This window comes from Poecilia formosa, unplaced genomic scaffold (assembly GCF_000485575.1).
Source record: "Poecilia formosa unplaced genomic scaffold, Poecilia_formosa-5.1.2 Scaffold835, whole genome shotgun sequence".
Classification (NCBI taxonomy): domain Eukaryota; kingdom Metazoa; phylum Chordata; class Actinopteri; order Cyprinodontiformes; family Poeciliidae; genus Poecilia; species Poecilia formosa.
Genome location: NW_006800774.1, coordinates 66,889 through 78,188, shown reverse-complemented (window position 1 = coordinate 78,188; position 11,300 = coordinate 66,889). Strand labels below are relative to the sequence as shown.

Sequence of the window (11,300 nt, the reverse complement as noted above, 5' to 3'; positions counted from 1 at the left end):
GTTGTTGCGGCTGAGCGCGGCGCCGCTCGGGTTGTCAGGTTCTGCGGCAGGGGGAGGAAGTGGCGGCGTGGGGAGCCGGTTGGGAGCGGGCGGCGACGGGACCTCGGACATCTGAGGTTTATCAGGAGGTGGGTCAGACTTTGCGGTCTGTTTCTGGAGGAGAACAGAACCGCCTTAGTGTCTGGTTCTTCCTGATGTTTGGAGCTTTATCAGAAGTTCAAAGGTAACAGTAAAGGTCTGCCTTAAAACCTGAAATTGAGGAAACTATTCCTACTTCGTATTGCAGCTCATCACTGTAGCAATATGTAGGTACTAGCATAAACATTAGCATGCTAACCATTCAGGTTGGATGCTTTTCAGATTTCCCATCAGCCACTTGAGTTTCAGGAAGGACATTTTTCAAAATGGCCGCAGTTTTAGAGCCTTTTAAACAAATTACCTTAAATTGTTACTCATTTTCATGACATGGATGATGTCACATTAAATGTTTTCAGCTTTGGTCATATTCATACAACCTTAATGTGATAATATTCATCAGGATCAGAAACTCAGAACTTCCTGTTAGCAAGTCTCAGCTGCTCAGCTTTAGCCTGATCCAGTCCAGGAATAAAAACCAGCAGATGAAACATCCTGATCAAGTTAAAATCAAAAACAGGATTTTGTTAGAGATCTAATAACTCTGATAAATGAGTTATTAGATCTCTGGGATTGTCCCAAACGATGAGGAAATGATGGTTTACCTCGTTTAACTCTCCCAGTAACTGCTGCTGAGGTGAAATGGAGCAAAGATGGAGGTCAGAAGATAAAACATGTTTTATTCACCATGAACTCACTAAATCTGACCAGCAGGGACTCTACTGTAGCAACCATCTGCAGGGTCACAGTCAAAAACTCACAGCAATAATTTGGGTTATTTAGTCAGAAGAGAAAAAAAATCAGGGTTCATAAGTCACATTGTGTTTTTAATTTTACAAAGTTAATTTATAAATGCTAAATAGTTAGCTTTCTATATAGGGTTAGAAAGTTAAATATTTAGCCTTTGAATTAAATATTTAACTCAAAACTAAATGTTTAGCTTGGCGTTAAATATTTGCTAAGAGTTTTTCTAAAACCCGTTTTTCTCTGCCAGGCTGAGCAACCCGAGGCTCCAACCGATTAAAGGAACAGTCCAACAATCTGCACAGATACAGAACCAGAACCGGTCCTCTGGACCAACTGGTTACACTGGTTCTGATGGGAAATGACCAGCTGTGGGTCAGAACTTCACGTGGGCCAGTTCACAGAACCTTCAGGTCCAGTTCCTCCAGAGCCAGAGGTCAAATCTACTGGGTTCTAATTGGACAGAAAACAGGAAGTAATCTAGCAGAGGACACAGCCTGACTATGATCGGACGGAGAAACTGGCTAAACCCAAAATGTTCTGATCATCCCAGCGGGTCAGAACCACCATCACTCTGAGCTGAACATTCTGGAGAAAATCTGGAAAAGGACCAGAATGATAACTGGGTCGGGTAAAGACCCGGTTTGACCCTTAATGATGGTTCTGAGATACAGAGAGATGAAGACATGAATCTGACCCAAATGACCAGAAATGAGGGACTGTTCCTTTAAGAGACCTACAGCAAAGCAACCAGGAAGCAGAACCGGAGCATCAGAACCGGAGCATCAGAACCGGAGCATCAGAACCAGAGCATCAGAACCAGAGCATCAGAACCGGAGTCCGGCTCTTCCTACCTTAAACAACTCAAACTCCTTCTTTGGCATCATGAGCTTCAGCCAAGAGAAACGAAACATGGATGAAGATGAGCGAGATGATGATGATGATTATGAGGATGAGGATGATGATGATGAGGATGAAGGTGAGGTACCTGGATGGTGTGGCTGTAGACCGGGTCTCCACGGCCAGTCAGGTCCGAGGCTCTGGTCAGTTCCAGGATGTTGTTTGGCACGTAGCCGGCGGCGCCGGCACCGTTCCGGACCTTCCACCACTGCTTCCGGTCATCCAGAACCTGCCAGACAGAACCAGGGCCCATCAGCTCTGACTCCTGATCTAGAAATGGTTCCTGAACCCGTTTGTTCTGGTTCTGTGTTCTAAAGAAGCTGTTCATTCTGACCCAGAACAGAACCAGAACCGGTTAGCGGTTTACCTCGAGGAGTTCGTCTTTCAGAACCGACAGCTCCGTGTTGTTCCTTGCCACAAAGTCGTACTTTGATTTGGCAAAGAGGTTCTGATCCAGTCGGATCTGCGCGTCCAAACTCCTGAGGGACAGAACGGGTCACGATGAGAACCGGATTGCAGCAGCGCCGATACCAGGAGCATCTGAGAGTCTGCTAACGGATCAAAACAGACCCAACATGGGCCCGACGCCCTGGAGAAATGTTCCCTGTGATTAGAAGGTTCTGGATCCAGACCCGACCCAGAACCTTCTGCTGCAGTTCAGAAGGATTTAAAGATGGAGGAAAGTCCAATCATCTGGTTTGAAAAGAGGAAATGAAGAACAGAATCAAGAAAGAAAGAACGAAACTTCATCAGTTTAAAACATTAATAAATACATGAAGGAAAACATTTGATTTTTAACAAATGACTTACAGTTTAACCAAAAAACTATAAATTAAGACAAATGCATTCAATTAAAGAAATAAACCCAATAAACTCTTAAATGTCAGAATAACTAATAATTGTTATTTTCTGTTAAAATCTAGGTGTAGAAAAGTTAATCAGTTAATCTTTATCTTCATTAAACACATAAACAGTAAATATTTAGAATTATTACAATTTTCAAATGTAAATAAAAATTAATCAATATTTTTAAATATGTTCAGTGTGATTATTATAACCATCAGAATATTTTTCGTATTTTGATTCATCATGTATTTATTAATGACTGAGCCAATGAAGGGGCAGCGCTAGCCGCAGCGCTAGCCGCAGCGCTAGCCGCAGCGGCGTTGCCAAGGGGCGGGGCCAGTTCTCCAGGGCGTCATGTGACCTGCGGTTACCGGTCCACACGGCGGCTGACGGCGTGTTTGAAAGCAGCCACGGCCGTGTTCTGGTCCAGGACCTGGAAGCCTTTGTAGGCGGAGTTATGGAGAGCGTACCCGTCAGCCTGAGGAAACCGCTGCAGCGCCCCCTGCTGCAGAAACACAGAACATGAAGCGCGTTAGCGGGCGTCGGCACCATAACTTCCGCCGGGTTCCGATCGACCGACCTCCAGACACGGCCGCAGGTCGGCCGCGCCGCGGGCGTCGGCATTCACCAGGCTCTCGGCCAGCTGCAGGAGTTCCTGCTCCCGACTCGGAGCCACAGCCGGAACCACCGGGGGCTCCCAGCCGTCCCGGAACCGCAGCGCCACCTGGGGGAAGAAGTGGTCTTTCGGCCACTCCAGCCTGGAAAACAAACAGAGCGGCCGCCATGAGATCAGTAACCATGGAAACAGACAGAGACCAGAGAGGCTCCAACAACTACTTAACAGAAATCAGGAAATAGAGTAAATTATTCAGGCTGAACAAACATGAGAGAGAAACTTCTGCTGAGAACATAAAGCAAATATGAACATAAAATAAATCTCACTGAAACTGACAGAAATACTGAGAAGAACCAGAACCAGGACATTATCAATCCTGTTCTCTGGTCTGCTACAGGAAGAAATATGAGCCAAATATAGAAACATCCAAGAACCTGGAAAGAACCAGGTCCAGTATAGAACAGAACCGAGTCATGGTTCTAACCTGCACTTGGTCCAGCCGTCACCCAGAGTCACCCACAGGTGGCGCTCCTCGGCCGTTCCTGCGGCGTGAAGGAACTCGATGGCGTCTCTGCTGAGCAGCGGAACCAGGACGCTCCGGGCCAGCTCGGTACCACCGGACGCCTGGACCACCTGGAGACAGGGAGACCCTGGAGTTCTGCTCGGTTCTGTTGGAGCAGGCCCACCGTTAGTGATGTCATTCCTGGACTCACCATCCTGAGTGGCGTAAACAGGAAATGGACCAAATCCACGGCACTGGGGTTCTGAATGTGGTCCTTCAGCTTCGCCTGTGGGTCAGAGCAGACGGTCAGAAGGTTCTGCAGAACCAGTAACCTCTGGCTACAGTCTGGATCAGAACCAAACCAGTTTCAATGGACTGGAATCAATTACCAGTTGGTTGAAGGCATGTTTGAACTTCTGCAGACAGTCCACAAACTCTTCTTCACTGGGAGGCTTGGACCTGAGGGACAGGACGCCCTCTGGTGGACGACACGAGCACCAGCACGTCAGAATGCTGTATTTTTCTCTTATTTACTTAAAGCCAATTATTGTTGGTTCTTTGTGTTATTTCCTCAAAACAAAAACAATTAGACAGTTTAGGAAACAAATAGTTGAACTAAAATTAAAATACAAAAAAGCACCAAGTAAACGATATTAAAATTAAGGTCTAAAAAGTTTTTTGTTGATAATCCTTATATTTTAAAATGAAAAATAACTCATTTTGATCTTTAGTAAAACTAACACGGAAAACATTTAGTTGGGATTTAAAAATCAACTAAAACTAATTCTCCATAGTTTTCAAAATGCAAACAATTAAAAAACTTTAAATTTGAACCAAAATTCAAATATATTTAATAAAATAAGGTATATCAAAATAAAAGTCTAAAATCTTTATTTAAATTATTTCTAATATGTTGCATTAGATACAGTAATGTTTGAATTTGCCACCTCCCGGCCCTTTCTTCTTGCCCTTTTTGCCCTTCTTCCTCCTGCTCAGCTCGCTGAACGCTTCGGCCGCCTTCTGCAGTTTGGTCACAAAGAACTCCACGTCGTCCAGGATGTGGTTCAGGATTTGCTGCACAAACAACAACTTGGATTACGAGTCGGTTTGCTGAGGCATTAATGATTAAACCTGAACCAACAGTCTGCACGCTGCTCTAAACTTTAAGCTGATTTTCCTCCAAACTGATTATGTTCAGATCAAACTGGGCCTGCAATCAGCTTAACTTTCTCCATGCAGCAATCTGCGCCAGATGTGAGCCTCACCACGTCCCGATCCACCAGCAGGGCCGCCATGTCCGCCGCACCATCGTCCTGCGACGGCTGCTGCTCGCCTGCAACGCAACGCCATGCAGGTCATCACTTAGAACAACGGAGGGCCGGCGTCCTGCAGCTTAGTGTCTCCCTGGTCCAACACGCTTCAATCAGCAGGTTCTCCTGCTGACGACCTTGTAAGGAGACTCAGGTGTGTGGAAGTGGAGACACATCTACAGGTTACAGGAGACCAAACCTCCAGGCCTGGAGCCGCCCACCCTGACTAACTGTGGAATGGGTCCAGTTATAGCACACGTGTCAGTCTCCAGTGCTGAACCACCTGAACAGAATAATTAGGTCATTAATGAGGCTCTGGAGACCTGATCTACACCAGGAGGAGGTGATGGAGCCGTTTCATTCCAGTGTTTTGTCCCTGTGGCTCATCTAAAACCTGCAGGACAGCAGAGGACTGGAGTTTGACACCCCTGAGTTAGAGTTTGTATGAAAACTAAACTGGAAACCAGCAGGGAGAGGAGCTCAGACCAGCAGCCTCACCAGTCCATGAAGCTGCAGAAGAACAGATTATAATCCAGATGAAACTAGATTATAATCTGTGTTTTCAGGCTAGCTTCAGGTTATTGTGTTTTACTTATTATGATATCTAGACGATGGTCAGTTAAATTAATATTTATTATAAGTGGAGACACTTCTGCTAATATAGCAAACCTAATTTTTAACATAACATCTTAGCTGGAAACATTTAGCACACTTAGCTTCTTTAAATTAAGTTAGCCTAATAAACGCTAATTTACTAGAATGTAAAAAAGTTCAAAATCTGTGTTGAAGGTTTGGTTTTTGACTTAATTATTCAAATTAGATGTTTATATTCATGCTCTTATTTTGACATTTGTTTACAGCGGTTTTGTTTTGTTTTTTCCTCAAATAACTATTTAAAACAACAACAAGAAAAAATAAAATGGACAGCAGAGACCAAGGTGTAATATAATGTCTTAGTGAACATCTAGACTGTAATGTTAAATTGGTGCTTGAGCGTTTTCGTCTTGTCGATATATTTTGAGTGAAAGTTTCACTTCCTGACCCACAAACGTACAGGTATGTGTAGGCCTGTCACCATAACAAATTTTGCTGAGCGATTGTCTAAAAATTTATTTTGACAGACGATAATATTGTTTCAAGACCTTTTGACACTGATTTAATGGAAATAATGTAATAATGGATGCTATTTCCTGCCATAGATACACTTTATTTCCAAAAGAACAGATAACACTGGAACTGATCAACTAAATTAACAAAACAACCAAAAACAAAAATAAAACGGATTCTCAGTCTCCATTACCAAAAAACGTACTTGAATAAAAAGTAAACAACATAAAGCCAAAGTGGAAATAAATAATGCATTCAACCAAAAGAGTGCAGATTATAAAGTCTGTACTGTATTGCCCTTCAGTAATCACTAGATTTAATGGGCACATCCGACCACCTGATGCTGTAGTTCATACTACACGATTTTTTTTGCCCCTATTTTCCCCTTATGATAATCTTAGATCGTTGGCCGATCTAAGATTCTCGCTGGTGATTTCGTAACCGATCATCCTGCAGTGTGATGATCGATGGCCGCTCCAATCTAAATCAGGGTTTTTTCCCCGACTGGGAGTTTAACGCTGAATGTGACAGGTAGCCAATCAGAAAGCTGGATTCTCCTCCTGCTTGCTGAGGGAAAATTACGGAGGAGAATCCCAAACAGCTGACACAGCGCAACCCGAAGTCCAGCGGACATCGGAGATGATTTGTGGAAACAACATTAATATTTATCCAACATTTCGTGCAAAGAATATAGAAATGACAAGAAGAGGAGTTGGAGCCAAATTGCTACCGCAGTTGATAAACCCGGTAAGTTTTCAGCTGTTCTTCGTTAACATAAATAGGTTATAATAATTTTCATTCAGTCAGGACTTTACGCTGACTCCAGCCACATGCATCACAGGTAGATTCTAGTAAAACACTGATTAATGCCTGGTTTTAAAATTAGTTAACTGGACTTGTAGCCGTTATCTTGTGCCCATGTGGCTGGACACCACACGGCACGACGAACCCGATTGAACCGTTATACCGTAGATTTCTGTCGGCTAATGTGTCTCTCAGGTTTTGAAAATGGGCCGACAACTGGTGTATTTATTGTGAGCTGGACATTACACTAAGCAAATGAGAAAGGGAGGGTCAGTGCAGAGCACCGGAGCTGAGCCTCTTTTCAGTCAGTGTCATCAACAGAAAGAGAAAAGGCAGGAAGAGACGATAAAGCCGATAATTAAAATGAGGTCGATAGGTTTAATTTATCGTGCGATTAATTGATTTATCATTTATCGCAACAGGCCTAAACGATAAATGTGTGATAAATGTGGAATAACCGAGCAGAACCTGCTGAGGGCACTATACTTTATTATAGCTCATGTGTCATTGACACATTCTGGGTAATATATGTTAGCACTTAAGCATTACCGTCCACTAATATTTATGATAAATGCTTTAGCATTAGTGCAGCTAACTTGTTAGCTAGCGGTGCCAAACCCCTGATTATTATTGTGAGTCAAATTTAAGTTCAGCTTCTGTTAAAGCATGACTTTTATTGTGAAATTCCAGCTTTAAGTGTAATTTTATTTATTCCCAATAAACCTATGCCACTCACAACATGGCGGACATTCTGAGGTACGTTCTGCATATCCACCAGGTCATTACACCCGCAAACATAACTACTCCCCCTCCTCCCCTCTATGACATCACTCACAGTGCTTCTGTTCATTGGCCCATGCCGACCAGGCGGCGACACGCCCCCTATTGTCCTGATTGGATGAGGCTGGTGCCTCGGGGGCGGGGGTGGTGGGTGGAGGCGGGATCATGCCATCGCTCTTCAGGATCATCCTGTAAGATGGATCAGCCAATCAGCAGCCAGCATTAGAAGCCGCATCAGGAAGTGTCTGAGGTTTTCTTACTTCAGCGTCTCAGGTCGTTTCCTCACTTTGCCCCCTTTGGCATCGATCATGGCACTTTCTACATCCAGGTGAATCAGATTCGCCTGTTGGAGCACGACACCTTCAACACATTTTAGTCACACAAACTCAGAAAACACCAGCTGCTCTGTTGAGGCTGTTCTGAATGGCGTCTTCAGTCGGATTTGGAGTACCACAGGATCGTTTTCTCGGTCCCGTTTGATTTCCTTTAAATGTACACATTACATGTCTGATCCTTAACTTCAATTAACTTTTAGGAATAAATCCTTCAACATCTGATTCCAGATGAAACATAAAAGCCCCAGATGTGGAAATATTTCCATCAGAACCAAACTGATGAAACAGAATACATCTGGAACAGCTGCCATGTACGACAGCGAATACGGAAATAAAACGTTGGAGCAACGAAAACCATCGTCTGTGCTGAGATAAGAAGGGTCTGGATCGCGGTGCTGGTCCGGTACCTTGATGTCGTCACACTGGAACAGGTGCAGGTCCGCCTTGCTCTGACCCGAGTCTTTGCACACCAGCGCCAGGATGGAGTCGTAGCTGCAGGCGTTCATTACTGCCTGGCAGTGCTGGACGGAGCTGATGGGGAAGTTCTCCAGCTCGTTCTGAAACACATCCAGACCGCCGGCGCTTTCAGCTCCGGTCCAGACCAATCAGCTGCAGCTCAACCACCAGACTAGGGCTGGGGGATATGAGGAAAATCTAACATCCTGATATATTTTTGCTATATCACGATACACAATATATATCACAATATTCTTATATGAGCTCCAGTGTTATTTTTAAACCAGACTCCTTGCAGACCCCATTTCTCTGCTAGACTTAAATATAAGCTTATATAAAAAGTGATGCAGTGTTTTGCTATAAACTGTCTACACTAGCGGTTCTCAACATGGGCGGTACCGCCCCCAGGGGGCGTTCAGAGGACGGCAGGGGGCGTTGGCGGACATTTTTACAAAAGGGGGGCGCTGGGATTCCTCTGGGGGGCGTTTGGTCGAAGGTAAACTTTACACCTTATATGCACAACAATGCCAGTTTAGACTCTGAGCAACTTGGTAAAACTGTATTGTGTAACATTAAACATGCTTGGCTGCAACGGTATCGATGGCAGCTCTTCTTCTATTCAGTGTTTGTTAGCTTCTGTTAGCTTCTTGGCGCAGCTCCGTTCTCCTGCTACTGGTAGCTAAAATCACGATACCCTCACTGTGTATCCCTCTGAAAAATGAACCATTTAAATAAAGAAATCCCTCCATGGTGAAACCCCGATAGAGAGCGTTCATTTTATAGCGTTAACACCGGAGCTGTAAGGTCCGGTATGAAACGAGGGTGATAGAACAGCACGGCACTTTTAAATTTCAATAATCAGAATGCAGAAATTGTTTCCGTTGTTTTAAAAGGTTTATGTCAGTCTGCCTTTCCCCATCGATACGCTTCCCGACCGCCCTGCAGCTTAGGGGGTAAAAAAAATAAAGACGCACAAAACTCTGAAACAGGAGAAGCGGGACATAAAACGGGGCGACGAACTAGATGTGAATTATGGCATAAAAACAGAGAATCTGACGCTGAACAGTGAAAAATCAACACATGATGTGAAACATGATGATTAGACGGAGCAGCAGGTGATGAGTGAAGATTAATGATGGACAATAAATGATAAAATAAATCTAGCAACAGGAAAGAAACTAAAGTGGACACAGCAATAAACCAGGAGAGGATAATATTAATCAGAGGAAACTAAATAGAAATGAATGAAGAACAAAATGCAAGAATAAACTAAGAAACTAAAGTAAATACAGAGGAATAAACTGGTATGGCAAGACCTTTAGAGCAATAATTAATACAGAGACTGTATGGCAAGAATAAACAGACACTATTTCCAGATAAAAGGTAAAATAATATTGATGAAGTGCCATGGGTTTGTTGAGACCACATCTAGTACTGAGAATAAATATCTGATCTGATATCTGATCACTTATATTTTAATTAGATTTTATATATGTATTTCTTCAATATTATTTTTCATGTCAGTGTTAATGTCATGAGGCTGATGACTCTATGCCACTTTCAGTTTGACTCATTAGGATTTGATTAAGAACCAGATTTGTTCTTTGTAATTTCTGTCCAGTAAAACTATTAATCTATAATCAATAGACAGGTCTATATGAAGATATAATCCATGTTTCTCTCTCCTATTTGTACAGCATTAAAAGGAACTTTTGTTTTTCCACTGAAAGCTCTGGTTTGCACAGTAAATGCCATGTGGGTGAAATTTTATGGATGATACTCTGATGTCCCATTCTCCTGAAGGCAGCACAGAGCTGCACCACCAGAAGAGAAGAAGAGCTATGATTAATGTAGTTACAGTTCTATCCATGTTTTAATGCTGCAGAGCTCAGTCGGTTTGCTAATAGTTCAAAGTTTAAACTGGCATGTTGTTCATCTTTTATCTGGTAATTTTATCCAAGATTTAACAGCTAGAAAATGTTACAAAATAAGAATATTTTTTCCACTCTGATTGGCTGCTGTTAGGCCTACAGATTTTAACTTGAATGTTCATTGCATTTTTCATAGACAACTGTGAAAATAATTTCTATTCCCATGGCTTTTTTGTTCTCGAGAAAATAATTTTTGATGATAAATACAGAAACAAGCATAAAAATCAAAACATCTACAATAGTGATAGTAATATTAATGATAAAATAATGATCAGAGCAAAGTAGCCTGCAAATTCTTTGGTGGGGGGCGCTGGCCCAAAAAAGGTTGAGAAACACTGATCTATACTATGACTAGATAACAAGGTGAGAAATAAGCTTTAATAAGCTTATAATAAGTTATGCTTGACTTTGACAAACTTAACAACATAGATGTGCTGTGGAATAAGGTATGATTTGGTTCAGCCTAAAAATAAAAAAGGCGACCTACACACAAACTGACAGATCATCAGTAAAGCAGGTGTTTAAATTGGCTAATCAGCCACTGCTGTGTTAGCATGGCTAATAGCAGCGGTGGCTAAACTACCATCGCTGTGTCAGCGTGGCTAATAGCAGCGGTGGCTAATCTACCACCGCTGTGTCAGCGTGGCTAATAGCAGCGGGCTAATAGCAGCGGTGGCTAGTCTACCACAGTTATCACTCATTAATAATCGCAAAATACATGTAACCCGAGTGTAGATGTTGAGTTCCATTTTCTGGTTCTCTACTATTTATCGCCTTCGCCTTCCAAAATCTCGCGATAGTTTGATATATAAAACTGCAATTCTCATGAGAATT

General features: G+C 42.8%; 1 protein-coding gene across 1 annotated transcript in view; it reads right to left on the bottom strand.

The window, feature by feature from the left end:
* LOC107834904 (epidermal growth factor receptor kinase substrate 8-like) overlaps positions 1–8,840 on the bottom strand; it is a 9,165-nt gene extending 325 nt beyond the window's left edge. The window contains exons 1-16 of the mRNA XM_016666898.1: positions 8,825–8,840; positions 8,487–8,668; positions 8,005–8,087; positions 7,800–7,933; positions 5,009–5,076; positions 4,691–4,817; positions 4,133–4,221; positions 3,955–4,029; positions 3,726–3,874; positions 3,206–3,383; positions 2,997–3,130; positions 2,147–2,258; positions 1,868–2,008; positions 1,734–1,769; positions 741–767; positions 9–153 (exon numbers count right to left, since the gene is read on the bottom strand). Coding sequence (XP_016522384.1) covers positions 9–153; positions 741–767; positions 1,734–1,769; positions 1,868–2,008; positions 2,147–2,258; positions 2,997–3,130; positions 3,206–3,383; positions 3,726–3,874; positions 3,955–4,029; positions 4,133–4,221; positions 4,691–4,817; positions 5,009–5,076; positions 7,800–7,933; positions 8,005–8,087; positions 8,487–8,668; positions 8,825–8,840 — 1,696 coding nt within the window. The remainder of the gene's footprint in view (positions 1–8; positions 154–740; positions 768–1,733; positions 1,770–1,867; positions 2,009–2,146; positions 2,259–2,996; positions 3,131–3,205; positions 3,384–3,725; positions 3,875–3,954; positions 4,030–4,132; positions 4,222–4,690; positions 4,818–5,008; positions 5,077–7,799; positions 7,934–8,004; positions 8,088–8,486; positions 8,669–8,824) is intronic.
* Between the last annotated feature and the right edge of the window lie 2,460 nt (positions 8,841–11,300).